The 19,291-nt window shown below is 44.5% G+C and overlaps 1 protein-coding gene across 1 annotated transcript in view; it reads left to right on the top strand.

The window, feature by feature from the left end:
* The first annotated feature begins 11,042 nt into the window (after window positions 1–11,042).
* LRCH2 (leucine rich repeats and calponin homology domain containing 2) overlaps window positions 11,043–19,291 on the top strand; it is a 973,671-nt gene continuing 965,422 nt past the window's right edge. Inside the window, exon 1 of the mRNA XM_078688532.1 lies at window positions 11,043–11,408. Within this exon, the coding sequence (XP_078544658.1) occupies window positions 11,135–11,408 (274 nt within the window). The 5' untranslated portion in view covers window positions 11,043–11,134. The remainder of the gene's footprint in view (window positions 11,409–19,291) is intronic.

The following is a 19,291-nucleotide window of genomic DNA, read 5'->3' as shown; positions in this document are numbered from 1 at the left end:
TATGCCGTAACGACATTACACACCATTATAGAGACCGCGCGCATTTCCCACAATTCCGCGCAAGCCGCAGAGCTAATCGCACTTACAAGAGCATGTGTGTTGGCGAAAGGAAAGCGAGTGAATGTGTACACTGACAGCCAATACGCCTTTGGCGTGGCTCACAGCTTTGGGAGATTGTGGCGTGAACGTGGGTTCTTGACGTCGCATGGTGCAAAGATACAACATGGTCAGCTAGTTAATGAGCTCCTCGAGTCACTGACCTTGCCACTACAAGTTGCAATTGTGAAATGCAGTGCACACAGAAAGATTCAAGATGATGTTGGCCGTGGGAATGCATTTGCAGACGAGGTTGCGAAAGAGGCTGCAAGGAACACAATGAGTCGGATGTATGTTGTAGGTCCCGCTAGATGGATTACCGATGTGGGTATGTGTGAGGACACCATTGAAAGCGTGAAAACTATGCAAGCTGAGGCCACTGAGAAAGAGGTGAATGAATGGAGAGAAAGCAAGGGTAGATTAGATGCGAATGGTTGTTGGGTCGAATTGTCAGAACACCAGCGATGGCTATTACCTAACGCATATGTACTTGCAGTAGTAACAATGGCCCATGGAATTGCGCACATCAGTACGAAAGGAATCTGTAAACTATTGGCCCCAGTATGGCAGAATAGTAATATCCCAAAATGTGCAGAGAATGTGGTCAGAAACTGTATGGTGTGTTTGAAGCACAATCCCGGTAGGGGAACCCCAACTCCAGCTGGTCATTTTGCGCTTCCAACATATCCGTTCGAGGTTTTGCAGCTCGATTTCATCCACATGGAGAGGTGCAACAATATGAAATATGTGCTCGTTGTTGTTTGCGCTTTCTCCAGGTGGGTGGAAGCGTATCCCCTTAAGGACAACACCGCCTTGTCAACTGCCAAAGCCCTTGTCAAGGAATTCTTCCCTAGGTTCGGTATGCCTAGAATCGTCTGGAGTGATAATGGAAGTGGGACGTGTGATGAGGAGAGTGTGTGAGTGTCTAGGCATACACCAGAAATTCCACGCTGCAAATCACCCCCAATCGGCTGGATTAGTGGAATGCTACAATGGCACGCTAAATCTCAAACTAGCCAAGATCCAAGCCAGTACAGGTCTTAAATGGCCTGACGCCGTGCCTCTAGCACTCCTGTCTACCAGAATGACTGTCCATTCCAGATTAGGACTTAGCCCCATGAAATAGTGTTTGGCCGCCCAGCCAACGTCTGGGGCGTGCCAAGGCCAAAGAAACTCAGCGAAATAGAGCACCCTGTACTGCTTGACTATTTGTGCGAATTAACAACTAAATTGCGTGTTTTACACCAACAGGTTCACAGTTCCTCTCCACCAGCCTCTGATGATCCAGGTCACTCCATCGAACCCGGCACCTGGGTGCTGGTGCGGAATTTTCAGCGCACGAACAACGGACAGCCCAGGTGGACCGGACCATACCTTATCCTTCTTTCCACGAGATCAGCCGTTCGGGTGGAAGGAAAGAAGAACTGGGTCCACGGGACCCATTGTAAACGGGTCCCTCTGCCCCTTCCATACGACCGGTGGGTCAAGGAAGGAATCGCCGACTCTGAGACAGAGTCCATATCTCGCTTCGTCCCTTCCAGCGATGCACGTTTGAAAGGAACTGGTACCGAAAAGGAGAGTGAACGTATTTTACAAGGACTTGTGCCACCGTCAATGCAGTTGGACACTACAGAACCTGAGACATTGTTTGAAGACCACACCGTACCTGGGAAACAACGATATAATCTAAGGTCGAGACAAAGAGACTAATAAAAAAAAGCAAATTAATGCGATTTTCCTTTCCCCCAAGAACTATTTTTGATTTTCCAGCTCTCTCGCCCAGGGAACTTGCTCATTTTTGATTTTCGAACCGCCATCCGGTTCTGCTGCTAGGGTCGCGGTTGAAGTCTGGGGAGTGCAGCTGGGGACGTTTAGGTCAACGGTTCTGGTTGGTCCAAGGGAGTTACCCCGGACTGAACAGAGCGCACTCCCTGGCAGAATCAATCTCCCACCGCGGGCAGCAACTAGAGGATGGAGTTTCCGAGGGTAGAGAGACCTGCTAGATTCACGAACTTTGAACGGCAATTATGCACAATACTGGCCAGAAAAAGGTTTCTGATAATATGTATTTTAATGTTGTGTAGCATAACGATGTTCTTGATTGGCTATACTCTATTCACATTTCAAGTTACCTTTGCAAACGACACTCGGCCCACACCTCCTCCTACTATCTCTCCGCACTCCTTTCACCCTCTACCTGAACACGAGTCTGCCAGAAGACTCGAATTTATAAATAACTCATTCGTCCAACTCCTACACCAACACCAGTCCATAATGAACACATCGAACTGTTGGATATGCGGACTCATGCCGCACGCAACTGATAAGGGTATCCCATACTTCATCCTGCCATTCAGTTATTATTGTTCTCTGTGGGCTTTCCAGACCATGTTCCTGTTCGCCCTAGAACCATACCCGCCCCGTTCCACTGAGAGCGATTCCAGCAACAAGGCACTAGTGGCAGGGATAAGAAATATGAGTAGGGATATGGACACATATCAGGTGATTCCTAAAGATGAACTCACTCCATACAGTCGTCGGAGCGTAACTAAATATGGGGTTTCCTTGAGTAAGGGCCAGACAGCAAAGAACTCCCGCCCAGTTTGGATAGTGCCCCACCGAGGTCACTTATGTCTGCAAGGTATCGGCAGGGATCCCAAAGCACAAATAGGGAAGAGCGTATGCACGGAAACGTATGTATTCGCTTCCCGAACTTCCCCTCTATTCTTGGCAGCTAAAGGCACCTATTTCGTCTGCCATGACAAAGCCTATACATGGTTGCCCCCTGACTTCTCGGGCACGTGTTTCATCTCATTTCTGCTGCCACCCACCTACACGGCCAGGGCAGATTACCATCGGACAAGAACAGCTAGGGGTGTCGTGAGTCAAGACGACACTGCGGGTCAGGAATTTGCAGACTTCGCAAAGGGTTTTCTGCCATTTTGGGGGCCTATGGTGAACAGCAGGAACATTCGCCAGTCATCGAGGGTAGTTGAATCCGCCGTGACCGAAACGGCCGGAGCCCTTGGCAACTTAACAGCTGAGCTTCAGTCGGATCGACTTATGACCCTTCAGAACCGGGTTGCCCTAGATATCATACTTGCAGACCGTGGTGGTGTATGTAGAGTGATCCAATCCAGTTGCTGCATTTTCATCCCTGATAATGCACCAACAGTGTACCAAGCCATCTCCAAACTACACAAAATATCTGGTTCCCTTCACGTGGAAAAAGGGGATTGGTCCCTGCTAGGGTGGTTCTGGGAACTGATCACTGCCTGGGGATGGAAAACACTGATCTTCATTGGGATGATTTTAGCGCTTCTGTTTATGTTCTGCCTGTGTGTACAGTGCGCTCCTGCACTATGTGGCCTCTGTGCTACTCCATGTGTAAGGAAGCCTGTGTCAAGGGACGAACTGAGCAACAGAATGATGCTACAGCAGCATCTCCACGAATTCATTTATACAGATTTGGACTCAGATTAACATGAGTTATTGCCTAATATGAGGGCAAAAGGAGGGTCTGTGGTTCTGAAATTCTGGACCCTGCTGTTATCCCGGTATCGAGGTCCAATACCCGTGCCACAAAATATCAACGTACCATGACGAATTTGGTGTCGACGGACCGGTAATGATTAGGACATCATCTCTATGCATTTGCGTCATGATTGAGGGATGCCAACACCCTTAAATCGTAGTTTCTGTTCCGAACCCTTAGACTCCATTTTGTGAACAGCATCCATCTTGTGTCTTGCCCTCATATAGGTCAATTGAGTAAGGTCGAGCTTGATCTAAAAGGACACGTCCACCTTCCCTGACTTCCCCCTGACCTGTCCCAACCGACTCCATTGCCTCCAGCCGAACCTGTTTGGGCAGCTCCTCGCCCAGTGGCCGAATAAGATAGCATCAATGCATAACATGCCACAAACCATTCACTACGTACCGACCATGTTTTCTACACACACACACCTGTCCATGTTCCTTGTTTATGGCCAGTTTTATGACTAGGAGGTGCCCTGCTTTATTGGGGTTTCATCGATATCTGATGGGAGTTCCGGGCCTGGCCGGGTAATCTATCACGAACTGGACGTCTAAAATATGGGTTGGCCTACATGACTTCGCTCTTTGTATTATTGTAGAAATATGTGTATCGCCATATCATAAACTCAAGACTTCTTGCTAGCAGCCAATATTTCTGTATATAAGGAGAAGGCTGGTTCTGTAAAAACGAACAGTCTCCTGAGAATACACGACCCGTGTTGTCGTGCTTCTAGGACACATGTTACTTGGTTGCACCCAATAAAACTCGATCTCTGACTTCAACTGGAAGACTCTGTGTTTCTGTGGTCCGGAACAGGTAGAACTCAGAGGTCTTCGGGTGTTATCCCCTGGCACCACCGGGTTCCTAAAAACCCGGCACCTCAGACTCAGTGATACGGACACTGTTTTTGAATTCATAGACTGTACCTGAATCAACATCAGCAAATTAGTGGTTTCTTTAACAGTATTGTGACACTGGAACCTTCAAGTCAAATTTTTGTTTGTTGTGATCTTTGTGGCAGCAACTCACCCACGCAATAGATCACGTAGTGGCACCTCCTCCCTTTTTACAGTCACCGGGTACTCCCCCTGTCATGTGGCAGCAATGGAAGGAGACATTTGAAGCCTATCTTGAGGCAATTGATGGTGACACTTTTACTTCAAAGAAGAAGAAATCTCTACTCGTATACAATTTAGGCGCAGAAGGTAGGACCATATTAAAGACTTTACCTTTGGAACTTGTTAGAAAATGTATCAGCAGTGGAAATGATGGTGACTCCTTAGTAGTGGATGGTTTCGCCTCTCTTATTAAAACGTTGGATAAAAGATTCAATCCAAAGAGAAATATAGTATTGGAGCGTCACAAATTTCTGCAACGTGCTCATTTGACTGGGGAATCTATTGATGATTTTGTAGCTGCTCTCAGGACTCTAGCACTCACTTGAAATTATCGGGAATTCAGGGATGAAATCATTTGTGATCAACTGATTGAACGCACGTGCAATAAAAAGATTCAGTCAAAACTATTAGCTTCTGAAGAGCCTGATCTAGAAACTGCTCTCATTCTAGCCAGAACTGTGGCGCACTCACAGCATTGCATGAAAGAAATGAGTGGGTCTGCGTCATCCAGCGAAGTTAAGTTAGTCATCACTAAAGCTGCAACCAAACCTACGAGGGGTGATGCCACAAATGTGCCTGGTGTTTCTTCTTCTGTATCCTGTTTGCCTAAACCAAAGTTGGAAAAAAATATAAAAGTTGAAAAATCTGATTTATCCTGTTACCGATGTGGAAGCAGATCTCATTTGGGAAATTTCAAGTTTTGTTTTGCCATTAATCAAACTTGTTTCAAATGTGCTAAAAGAGGTAATTTGGCGCACATGTGCAAAGCTGTTGTAACTCACAAAGGGCAAACTAGATCTGTAAAAGCTATTGAAAGTGACAATGTAGACTATGGGGATGATGATACAAGTTATGAATTGTTAATGCTATCTTCTTCTTCTACTCAATTTGATGGTGTTGTGGAAATTGCTTCCATTGTGGAACCGCACAAAAGGAAGTCCCCTGCTGGTGTTATAAATCTAAACGGGAGAGGTATAAAGTTTCTCGCTGATTCTGGTTCTCCTTTTACCCTCATTAATGCAAAGGACTTTGAGGGATTGGGCAATATTCCAATTGTTCAGTCTAACATTAAAAATGTTGCTTATGGCGGTAAAAGACTAGAGGTTCTTGGGAAGTTTGAAGGCAAGTTGGAATTCAAAGAAGAGTCAACTCAAGGGACTGTGTATATGGTAAAAGAAGGTGCAAATTTATTAGGTTGGGAAGAGCAGGGTGAACTGGGGATCATATTAGACCCTAATGATCCTGATATGGTTCTATCGAAACATGAAGCCAAGCAATATTACTCCAATCTTCCAGAGCTTACCCCTGTGCATAACGTCACTACTAAATCATTACCTAAAGATGATTGGGTTCGAAAATACCCAGAGATCGTTAATGGTAATTTGGGCAAACTCAAGGGTTTTCAGCACCGTATAATTTTGAAGGAAGGTGCAAAAGCTGTTGCTCACAAAGTACGAAGGGTACCTCTTAGCATGCGTGGTGAACTCAAACAAGAACTTGAGCGATTGTGTTCCCTGGGCGTGATTGAGCCCATTGAGGGGTCTGAATGGTTATCTCCCATAGTTCTGATGCGCAAGGCTGACAAGTCACTTAGAATGTGTGTGGATTTGCGCGATCTTAATTCTTGCATATGGGTGGACCGGCAACCCCTCCCCAATATCAATGAGATGCTGTCTACGCTTGAGGGTGCCAAGTATTTTTCTTCCCTTGATATCTCTTCTGCTTACCATCAGGTAGAGTTATGCCAAGGCTCGAAGCATCTCACATCTTTTGTGACACCTGAAGAGACATTTCGCTATGTACGTATGCCATTCGCTCTGGCATCGGCTTCTGCAGTGTTCCAGCGTCTGATTGGAAATTTGTTTAAGAACACTGCAGGAGTCGTACTTTTTCAGGATGACATTTTGATTCATGGTAAAACAGAGTTAGAACACAATTCCAGAGTTAAGGAGGTATTGGACATTATTAAATCTAGTGGTCTAACACTGAGAAAAGACAAATGTAAGTTTTTCCAAGATGGTGTGGATTATCTAGGGCACCATATTTCTGAGAAGGGGGTGGAACCCAAGGTAACATTTTTAGATGCCATTCAGAATGCCCCTGAACCATATAATAAAGACCAGCTTTGTGCTTTTCTTGGGCTGGTGGAGTATTACGCAAAATTTGTGCCTAATTTTTCTGATAAGACTGTGCGTTTACGTGGGCTATTAAGGAAGAATGTGAAGTATGTGTAGTCAGACTCTTGTGCTTGTGATTTTAAGCTATTAAAAGAAGCAATTGTGCAGGCACACCCACTCAAGTTATTTAATATAAATGTTCGCTGCATTGTTACCACTGATGCGAGCAATGTGGGACTTGGGGCTGTTCTAATGCAGAAAAGATCTGATAACGAGGAGGTGACTATTGCTTTTGCTTCTAGAGCACTTCGTGGAGCAGAAGGCACTTATTCTACCATAGAAAAAGAAGCTCTAGCTCTATGGTGGGGTGTACAATATTTTCGCAATTTCTTGTTGGGAAATGAATTTGTTCTAAGGACAGATCATAAACCATTAGTTGATCTTTTCACCACCAAGGGTGGTGGTAGGGCCACCCCACGCATTGCGAAGTGGCAGTACAGGTTGAACTAATTCAATTATCGCCTGGAGTATGTGGTGGGTGTGAAAAATCACGTGGTGGACTGCTTGTCTAGATTAGCTCTTACTGAGTTAGTGGATGACTTTGTGGATGACAATTTGGAAATGGTGTGTGCTGTTAGTGGAGTAGCAGACACTGTCGCTGCTTTGTCTGAGGGTGATTGGAAGCTAGTGATGGATTTTGTAGTTCATGGCTGGCCCAGTAACACTGATGTAGTTCCTGAACTGATTCCCTTCAAAAGAATTTGTGATGAATTATCCGTTGTTGACGGGGTCCTACGTAGAGGTGGGCTGTTAGTTGTGCCCATGGCCATGCGCAAGATAGTGTTAGACCTGGCCCATGAAGGTCATCCAGGGATTCGTGCCATGAAGCGGAGAGTTCTGGAGGATTTCTGGTGGCCAGGTGTAGATAGGTCTATTGAGCACTGTGTTCGTGAGGGTGGTGTGTGTGTTTTGAGCGGCAAAACTCAGGTAACTTATCCCTCTCCCATTGATCCAGTTTCAGTGAAAAATTCACCTTGGTGTAAGTTGGCCTTCGACATAGCTGGTCCGTTTGGTGGTATGGGCAGTTCGCCTAAATATGCTCTTGTGTTGATTGACTATATGTCCAAATGGCCAGACGTTAGGTTTGTGGATGGTATAAATTCTGTAACGATCATTAATTTCTTCAAGGGTGTTTTTCTTAGAGAAGGTTTTCCGGAGGAGTTGGTAACTAATAATGGGACTCAATTATAGTCTGTGGAGATGCAGGAGTTTCTGAAAATGCATGGCATCAAGCATATTCTCACTACTTTGCATCACCCCCGCAGCAATGGTTTAGTTGAACAACTTAACCGTGTAATCAAAGATCAACTACAACTTGCTTTTGTCAATGGGTTACATTGGAAGGAGGTCATTTCTAGCATGTTGTGGACTTTTAGAATTACCCCTCATATGAGTACTGGCATGTCTCCGTTTACATTGCTTAGGGGCAGGATTGCAGGTTCTAAGCTGAACAAGGATTGGATGTTAAGGAAGGTAGTGGATCAGCAGAAGCTGGGCATGGTAGCTGATGTCAGGGCTGCTGTGCAGACCAATTATGCATCGGAGTGTACCAAGACATCTCCTGTACGTCAAGGGGACTGGGTAAGGATTAAGAAACCTGTTTTTGTTCACAAGGGTTCTTTGCGGTTTTCGGCTCCGGTTAGAGTGAGACAAGTTAGAGAGCGTGTGGTTGTTTTGGAGAATGGGAAAATCTGGAACAAGTGGGCTATCTCAGTGGTGCTGAGGTCGAAAGTGGAGTTTGTGAAAGGAAAGTATGGCATTCACACGCCTTGCATGTCCTCCCCTTCTCAAAGGGAAATTTCCAGGGTTCCTGTTCCAATCAAGGAGGTGGTTCCTCAAGCTGCCTCTTCCAGGATGGGGGTTTCTGTTCCTGTCAGGGAGGTTGTTCCCCGAACTATCTCTTCCAGGATGAAAGTTGTTCCTCAAAAATTTCGGGATTATGTTAGGTATTGATGTACTTGTTTTATTTATTTAATTTCTGTTGTGCAATTTATGAGATTCTGTTCTTCATGCTATAAATATGTTTTATCATTCTTGTTTTGTGAAGGAAGGGTGGTGTGATGGGTCCTCGTGTTTGTCGAGTATTCCGTGAGGCATTCTTTCATTCGTTCCCTGTTTGGAACACGGAATGCCTGTGATCGGCAGTTGCTGCCGGGGAGCTGTTGAAGTCGGATGAAATAAAGGTGACTTGAACTTACTCGGACTTCGTCATCTTTTCAGAGGGGTCCAGAACTGGCGAACAAAGGCTTCAGGGCAGGAATCAGGACAGGACAGTTATACCTTTCTGTATGCTAGTACCACCCATTAATGTTTCAAATTTATGATACTCCTAACTCTGATTGGACAGGCAAGGGGAGGTGATCATCACACCATGCCTATTTTATTATTATTTCTTTCAGCTCTGTGTTTAAAATCCCACCCCTTAAGTTTTATACATCAGTCTTTATTCCCACCCGTATTCACAATGTAATTGTCACATTTCAGAAGAAAAAAAACGGTTCTCAGTGACTTTCGTTCTGGTTCCCATGAATGTAGTAGTTTTCAGCCTTGGACGATGTTCAAGTTGACATGGCGTCTTCCAGCTAGGTTGCATCAACGCATGTGTAGTAGAACGAGAGGGAATAGACTGTGGCTTATGACTGCAGGCCCATAATAAGCACTATTGAAGGAGTCAAAAAGACAAATGTTAAAATCAAAAATAAATGATTTCACTGTATACCCCCTACCTCTACTCTAATCCCATTTACTTAATAATTCTCTTCCAGCATTAGCATTAGTAAATAGCTGGAATTCGTTTTTCAGCAAGCAGGTGGCAAGCATGTGAGTTTCAAACGGCCATCTTGTTAGCTACTGCACAAGTGCAGAAAGTTTCCCTCCAAGCATAGATACGTCACACTACGTAGGTGCAGTACACACATGCGCAATAAAGAATTTCAGTTAGCGGCCATCTTAGCATCACTCTCGAGTTACTGGTTAGTAAAACACATAGGCAAGCATCGTTCTAATACTCAAGTGTTCTGTAAATGCATGTTATTTCCACAAACAAGTTTAATCTGAGGTTTGTAGTTACATGAGAAGATTGCGTCTGAGAAAGTTTCCTTATTCACAAGACCTTGCTCCAGCACCTGCTCAGGACCATGAGTTGTAAACAAAATATCAGACTGGACAACCTAGTGCAATAACCATATAAATAATTATCATATGATATACCACAAAAAGACCTGCACAGTTGCCCCAAGCTGCACGCATACCAAAAAACTGTGAAGTGCACGATTGTCTCAACCTCATATAAAACTTATTTTGACTTGTACTCCAGTGGTTGTGTATTTACTTACTTTTATACTATTGCACAACTTTCTCTGATGTGTCTGTAAAATGTAACTTTTGTACGAAGGTTTGCTCTGAATTTCGACCTTCTGTCCTGAATTTTTGTCCTGAATTTTTACCCTCTGCCCTGAATTTTTACACTTACTGTCCTGAATTTGCACCCATGCCAGTTGGTCACCCTATATGCCCCCGCTCCCACCCAAACAGCCATGCCGGCCACTACTGCTAAAACTTCATTAAGCTTGTAATCATTGCCTGAACATTATAAGTTGTAAATTGATGATAATTTAGCAATGTATTCAGGTTATGCTCCATTCTAAAAGGGTGGCAAAGATTCAAGAACCAAAAGAAGAAATAGGCCTGAAAACTGGAGCTTCACTTAGTAAGTCTGCAAGTGGAACTGGGTTTAACATTTGTATAAGATTTCCGCGCTCGCAACAGCCAATACCCTACATACACAGATGACTGAAGCGGACCAGGGCTGGCTACCTGGGTAGCACTGATACGCTTTGCATATAGCGAGAAACTCCGCCCCTTCTTTAATTGGACCAACGGCTTCACTCCTCCACTGTCTCCAGTCCGTTGTTCGTCCTTCCCACTGACAGTCCTCTTTGTGGCTCCGCCCATTTTCCCTCACAAACACTTCCCACTCAGCTGTCACTTTTGTACCCGCCTTCTTTCTGGCGCTTGTAATGGTCTGGTCTCACCAGCACCTGTCAGTTAGCTTCTTGGCCCCTCCCAATCTCTTGCACATCTCCTTTTCGGACCCGCCCCCTGGCCACTCTTGCGCTCGCGCATGTCCCGTTAGCTGTAGCGGCGGATTTCCTAGCGACCCCGGTCCCCCGCAGCATTGTCAGTGTCAGTTTTGTCTCCGCAACATGGCGGCGGCTCAGGGAGGAGGAGGCGGCGGCGGATCCGCGGTAGCGGCGACCCCCGCTCCCCCTGCTGCCCCGCCGCCCTACCCACAGCTACAATATCAGACCCCCGGCGGCCCGTGGGCCGCGGCGGGTACCCTGCAACAGCAACACACGGCTCGCAGTCTGGACCGGGCAATGGAGGAGGCGGTTACCTCGGGCATCCTCAGCCTGAGCGGCCGAAAACTGCGCGATTTCCCTGGGGGCGGCTACGACCTGACGGACACCACACAAGCAGGTGCGCTCGGCATTTGTGGGTTTTAATACTGCAACGGTGGAGACGGGGAAAGGATAAAAGAAAAAGATAGCCTTGAACTAACAAGGCAGATTGAAGGGTACTTCTGCAACACTGAACTGTGTGAGGGGAAAATTCACAACCTAGGGAGGTGGCTACAGAGGAGCAGCCCTACACTAATGGGAATATTTAGTCTATCCTTTCACTGCTTGGGAAGGTGCTGTACGTCGTTTGAGTGCAGACCTCTCTCCCGAGGTAGTCTGACAGCGCTTGTAATCACAGCATCATCGGTCGCTAGGCCAGCGGCCAGATTACTATTGGTCTGTGGATGGGTCCGGCAGAATTCCAGTAGCCATGCTTATCGACCAGAATTGTTGGTGCATGAATATTGTGAATCGTCCTGTTTGTGCACCTCACAGTGCTTTGTGCTAGACATCCAACAACAGGCGATGGCCCATTGGGTGGCGGTGTTCGCCTTTTTATCAGGCGATGCACTCTGCCCTCTTGAGTGTTATGACGGCCCCTAGTTATCACGATATTTGCATATCAGTTGTCTGTCATTTCAGGTAGCATATAAAACATGTCTACATTATACAGATGTTTTGTTACACCGCCACGCTGGTGCGAAGAGGTTGCTTATCTCGAGTTGTTTCCACCAACATGTGATGATTGCATATACGTTGCAGAGCACGCTTTGACCTCTGATATTACAGATTTGGCCATTTGTCCCAGCTTCAACCAGTTATCAGCCTCCTGTTTAAGGCTGCATTTTATATAGAGCTTATTACCTCTGATGAGGTGTTGAAGCGTAGCGTGCTGCACTGGAACCCAAGGTTCCTGGCAAGTCCAGTATTATTGGCTACTGTTAGTTATTGGGAATAGTCTTGTTTGCTCAAAGCCTACCATTCCATGCAGTCATTCCAGATTCTTCATGGTGGACTAAATTAATTGTGGCTATTTGCTTTCATTAGTACAGGGTATTTGAGCTCATCCACATGGTGGATGGGATGAATAAGAGTTAGATTAAGTATTTTTAGGTGGCATCGTTATGACTAAGATGAAGCGGGAGAGAGTGGGATCTTTTAAATGAGTTGTGGGAAATTTTCTGAAATTTGAAATCAGACTAAACATGCATGTGTCCGAGTAGGTTGTGCTGAAAGAGAGGAGGCATGCAGTGGATGGAATGAAAAGAATATTTGGATGCAACGGAAACAAGCATTAAAAATGCAATAGGTATCGCCTTTTATTAAGTTAAAGCCATTTGCTTTGCTATACAGTACCATTAGCAAAGCAAATGGCTTTAACTTAATAAAAGGCGAGACCTATTGCATTATCAATGCTTGTTTTACAAAAGCTACAGTCTCTTTATTTGTAATATCACGTCAAGAGGTTTATGGGCTGTGATTTATTGCAGATAGTTGTTCAAAGTTTTCAATTCTGTTCTCGATGAGTAGTTTTACTCTCATATGCAATTACTATCAGCATCTGAAGCTTGTAGTATAACGAAAGTACATATTGGAGGATGATTTTTTGTATTTTATTACGTGCTTTTATGATTTCTGAGGTAAAATGGAATGTCCGGCAGACTATCATCTCCCTCTACCCACCAAGATTGTCCCATAGGTCACTTTATAAAATCCTCTCATTTTGAAGGCAGAGAAATAAAAGTAAACCCTAACCTCCCTTTTAAAAGAATGTACAGCAATTTGTGCCAAACTTAAAGTGCTCTTTATTGCTCGTTCACCTTCTGCACTCCAGAATAGTCTGCCATGCACTAAATAACTCGTAGCAATTATTGTGCAAGAGTTGGCCACTGGTCTGCTCGTGGAGGTGGCTGAAGACAACCAGTCAATACATGGTTACTAAAAGGCAGAAAATCATTTAGTAACAGTTAAGCTAATTTCCATTACTACAGTGCTGCATTAGACGACCAACGTTACACACCAGTCTGGCACAAGGCTACACACCAGTCTGTTCGCAAAACACTCCAGGATTCACAAAAGACAGTTTTAATTTAGAGCCATTGAATTATGGAATGTTTTTAAAATATACAAATGGAAAAGACCAGAAGTGTGGTGCCGATTATAAAGAAGCAGTCAGACAGCAAGGCGAGCATGGGGGATATAAGCAAAAAGGGAGAGGATGTAGCCTAATGGCTACGGCGCTCTATTTCAAATTTGGGGAACCGGGTGTGAGTCTCGGAAATGACGCTCAACATCCTGTGATTCTGGGCAAATCACTTAATCTCCCCTGCCTACGTGTCCTTGTATAACGCAACTGGTGCTCATGTAAAGCGCTCTGATACCTTCGGGTCAAGTTCGCGCTGTATAGAAGTACGAAAAAGAAAAAAATATTGGAGCCGGAGGAGAAAATATTTAAAAAAACAAGAAAATGTGTGACAACACGAAGTGAGAAAAGATGAGTGAAATCAGTAAAAAGTCAAAATGAAAGACTTCCAGGAATGAAGTAACAAACAAGCCATAGAAGAATTAGACAGACTGCCAAAAACAGGGGAAGAGGTGTAACTGATGGGCTAATGGGGAGAGGAGACTGACAGACTGGAAGGCGGAAGCAGGTATTCAATAGATAACGTTCCTTTATAGTGACTGTTACTTTTAGTCCGCAGGGTCTTTACCATTATCAACAAGTGGCTAACTTTCCACTCAAGTGGCAGGACCAGAAACTGCTCCCAAAGAAATAAAATATTTTTGAGAGCTTGTGTGTTGGTACATACACGTTTGCAAACGTGACAGGGAGCACATACCCTCAACCGTGCACGCATACAGCAACAAACCGTTTTCTTTCACTAAGGCGGTGGCAACCAAAATACGATTTAGCTCATAACTGAAGGGTGAGAAAGAGAGTGTTGGAAGTTGAAGGATTCTAAGTACTAAGGCCAAACAAGGAAGAGGGAAAGAAAGGATGGAGGCTGAAGGCACGCTGAAGGGCGAGGGAGGGAGGAGATTGAGAAATGCGAGAAACGTGTGAAGCAGGGGGCGGGGGTAGCGGATACCTTTGAAGTGAAGCTAAGCTTCACTTCAAAGGCTTGTTGGCACAGCGCACGCTGGGGGATGACTGTGGGAGGGGGGCTGGTGTCTGTGCACGCGCTTTTTATGGCAATGCACATGCGCATTGAGCGAGCTTTCACGGGCACTGCATGGAATCGCCCGATCTCGGTAAGCTCTGTTTAAGCCCCTTTATATCTCGCTCCGCTCAAAGCGCATGCGCATTGATAGGTCGGGAGACCTAAAAAGGGAGAGGTGACAAACAGAAGTTTTAATTAAAGATCAGTTTTTAATGCCAGGTTTAAGAAATGTAGAAAATATTTTTGAGACGGCATGCAATTTGCGGGCGAAATAACGTAGAAAGAAACATTATTGACTCGTGAAGATTTTGCTATATTTGGAATTTTTGAAATGTACTAGAATCCGGTTAACCATCTCTCCACTGCTAGGTAAGTGCTAGACCACTGATCCACCAGCTAAGTTAATTTGCTCAAGGGTTGGCAGTGAAAAATAATGGCTGGACACATATGTTCAGAAATATCAAGAGCTTTAGTCTGCACTCAGCGGAAGCAGTAACTTCAAGATCATAGCACTGTGCTAATATACAGAGAAAATGGTGTACGCATTGAAAAGGATTCTGCAAATGCTGGAAGTGGATGTCTTTTTGGTGTTCATCCTCAGGTTTGGTTCACAGCATTAATTACAAAGTAGTGTGGAATCCATTTGAATGCATCTGGTGTGCGTTGGCACCATTTTGAAGATGGGGATAGCTTCTTACCCAGTGGAAGTGTATTACTTGCATTCCAGTGGCTGCAGGGCAGAACAGCAAACACTGGTGTAGTGTGGGGATGGTCAAAGAACTCCCATTGCGAATTCTATGAACACTTTTGTTAGTAAACAGCTGCTGATTAGACTTCCTGAAGCACTGCTGTTTTTTGTTGTTTTTAAAGATATGGGTAAAGAGGATTGGAGCTGTGGGTTTGACGGAGATCCTTAAGGTGAGGTCAAGACATTTGTCTACTTTGACCACCCTTCAGTGCAAAGCCCTCACACCTCTTTGTGCCTCTGTTGTGGGTGAAACAGCCATCACAATGTAGCCGTTACCATGCATTACCATGTATAACCTTTACCATGCAGGGTTTTACGACAAACACACATGCCTTTACCATGCATGCCTTTACAACAAATTACGTTGTAAAGGCATGAATGGTAAAGGCATATGCGTTTTAAATATATTAGGCAAGTATTAAGCGTATGTGTGGGAATGCGTGTGTATATATATATATATATATATATATATACTATCTATACTAATATAATAAAGAGAGAGCCCAAACCTTTGAGGCGAGTAATCTCAGGAACCACAGAACCAATCACAACACCCAATACAGCGTTGGAAAGGGCAGTTGCAGCAGAAGGACATAGGCTATGCAGATGCCCACCATATACATTTAAAAGGTAAAAGAACCGTGCCAGTAAAGTAGTCGCTTGTGGGCGTGTCTGCGTTGTACTGTGGGCGTGTGCTGGGGGCGTGACAAACGCTGGGGGCGTGTGGTACGTTCCGCCCTTCATGCCATGTCTCATATCGTGTGCTGTGGGCGTGTGCTGGGGGCGTGGGCGTGTGCGGGGCGTGGGATTACAGAAAAAAAGCGAGCGTTGTACCCAATATTTCATTGTTTTTTCTTCCCAGGTTCTGTACATTCCAGCTCCAGGTGTCCACATTGCTCCCTTTAAATACCCCTGCACCCCATAATCATAACCCACCCATACTCCTTAAAATACCCCAACACCCTTAAACACTAACCCATCTTAACCCTATAAATATTATACCCTGTACCCCAAAACCCAAACCTATCCCTAAACCCTAAAAATACCCCTGTACCCCAAAACCCAAACCTAGCCCTGAACCCTATAAATACCCCTGTACCTCAAAACCCAAACCTAGCCCTGAACCCTTAAAATACCCCCTGTACCCCAAAACCCAAACCTACCCCTGAACCCTAAAAATACCCCTGTACCCCAAAACCCAAACCTAGCCCTAAACCATAAAAATAACCCTGTACCCCACAACCCAAACCTACCTCTGAACCCTAAAATACCCCTGTACCCCAAAACCCAAACCTAGCCCTGAACCCTTAAAATACCCCTGTACCCCAAAACCCAAACCTACCCCTGAACCCTAAAAATACCCCTATACCCCAAAACCCAAACCTAGCCCTGAACCCTAAAAATACCCCTGTACCCCAAAACCCATACCTATCCCTAAACCCTAAAACTACCCTTGTACCCCATAACCCAAAACTATATCTGAACCCTTAAAATACCCAAACACCCCAAAACATATAACTCAGTACCCCAAAACATATACCCCTATACCCATACTTACCTTATCCAAACATTAAAAAAAACCATGCTTTTACCATTCATGCATTTACAACGAATTTCGTTGTAAATGTATGCGTGGTAAAAGCATATAAAATGTAATGCCATGCGTTATAATGGCATTGCGGAGTCATGGTACTTTCGTAATGAAAGTATCGGGAGTGATGGTATGCGGAAAGAAAGTTGCGGAATAATTGGTGTTTACCCTCCCCCGGTAAGTACATTGGTGGCACGGCGGCCCACATCTCCAGCAACATACTCATATTTTTTCACCACCGATTTGAAAAATGCACAGGTCTCTCTCATTGATGGCCAGCACCGACATACACTTTTAGACACACCTCCCGCCACAAGTTCTAGAATTGCGAACTTTAGAGCTGGGGAGCTACGTTCGAATCTCGGCATCAGCTCAACATCCTGTGATTCCAGGCAAATCGCTTTGTCTCCCTGTGCCTACCACAAATGAATGTGTTCTTCTGTAATGTAAATTGTGCTCATGCCATGTTGTCGAGTTCGCGCTATATAATATTGCAAGGAAAAATAAAGTAGGGAAACTCGAGTTCACACACTACTGAACGCGCACTCTTAAGTGCATCAGCAGTGCACTGTGAATCGGAGCGTTTCACAGGCCTGTCACAGATAAGAAATGCTATCAAAACGAAATCCTACAAAACAATATACTACTGGCCGGCAGCAATTCATACCCGGACAACGTCGGGACGGGCTGCTAGTATATAGTATATATATATATATCCAACAAACAACCAATGCGCAACTCCTCCTTAGAAGGCGTAAAATCAACACTGGAGCCGTGGCCTCTATTGCAAAGTGTGTCTATTCCATCAGCACTACGTCCAACGCGTTTCGGAGTTGAAAACACTCCTTCTTCAGGGTTTTCAACTCCGAAACGCGTTGGACGTAGTGCTGATGGAGTGTCTGGGGCACTACTGCTGCACTTTATGAAGAAAAATAAATAAAGAAGATACTAATTTTGCTACCCGAGACTGTTGTCCGTTCTTTCTCCGTGAGGGTGCTGCGTTCCGCGGTGTCCTTTGGAGCGGTGGTTTATATATATATATATATATATATATATATATATATATATATATATATATATATATATATATATATATACATGTGTGTGTGTATATATACATGTGTGTGTGTATATATATATGTGTGTGTATATATATGTGTGTGTGTATATATATATATATATATGTGTGTGTATGTATATATATGTGTATGTATATATGTGTATATGTATATATATGTATGTTTTTAAAAAAAGGGTGTATGGTGGGCATTTTTAGGGTTTAGGGTGAGTATGGGTTTGTGGGTGGCAAGGGTATATTTAGTGTGGGTTCAGGTTTTTGGGTGGCAAGGGAAATATTGGTGTTTAGGGTGGGTATGGGTTTTCGGGGATCAAAGTTAATTTTAGGGTTTAGGGTGGATATGGGTTTTTGAATGGAAAGGGTAATTTTAGGGTCGGTATGGGTTTTTGGGTGGCAAGGGAATTTTTAGAGTTCACAGTGGTTATGTGTTTTTGGGAGGCAAGAGTAATTTTAGAGTTTAGGGTGGATGTGTTTTGGGGTGGCAATGGTCATTTTAGGATTTAGGGTGGGCATAGAATTTTTGGTGGCAAGGATAATTTTAGGGTGGGTGTGGGTTTTTGTGCGGCAAAGGTAATTTTAGGGTTAAGGGTGGGTATGGGTTTTTGGGTGGCCTGGATAATTTCAGCAGTAAGGGTGGGTGTGGGTTTTTGGGAGACGGGGTAATTTTAGGATTTAGGGTGGGTATGCGTTTTTGGGTGACCTGGGTAATTTTAGGGTTAAGGGTGGGTATGGGTTTTTGGGTGGCCAGGGTAATTTTAGGGTGGGTGTGGGTCTTTAGGTGGCAATGTCATTTTTAGGGTCTAAGTTGTGAATAGGTTTTTGGGGCAATGGTCATTTAAGGGTTTAGGGTGAGTGTGGGTTTTTGAGTGGCAAGGGTCATTTTAGTGTGGGTATGGGTTGTTGGGAGGCAAAGGTAATTGTCGGGTTTAGAGTGGGCATGAGTTTTTAGGTGGCAAGGGAATTCTTAGGGTTTAGAGTGGGAATGGGAATTAAATTTGTTGTAAAGGCATGTGTGGTAAGGCATAATCGTTGTAAAAACATGCGTGGTAAGGCATTTGCATTGTAACGGCATGTGTTACAATGGAATGCATTGTTCCATCATATTTCCCTGTTGTGGGTGTTCCAGGCTGGAGACGGCACTGCAGTGAGGAGCATCACGACACTAAGGCTGTGTCAGGATAGCAGCCTGGAAAGACATTTGAAATGTAAACAAATTGCAATTCAATGTCTTGTACCTGTTAGAATTACGTGTTTTAGCACTGCTCGACCTCTGTTGAGTTTGACCATTTCATAACAAGCATTTACAATGCAATGGTTTCGCCTTTGGAAAAGTTAGAGCTATTGGCATTGCTCATGACATTTCTTATTTTTTTTTTACTTATAA

The sequence above is a fragment of the Lissotriton helveticus genome, chromosome 4_1, assembly GCF_964261635.1.
Source record: "Lissotriton helveticus chromosome 4_1, aLisHel1.1, whole genome shotgun sequence".
NCBI classification, from domain to species: Eukaryota; Metazoa; Chordata; class Amphibia; order Caudata; family Salamandridae; genus Lissotriton; species Lissotriton helveticus.
Note: the sequence above shows the minus strand (reverse complement) of the source record. Positions and strands in the feature narration are given on the sequence as shown.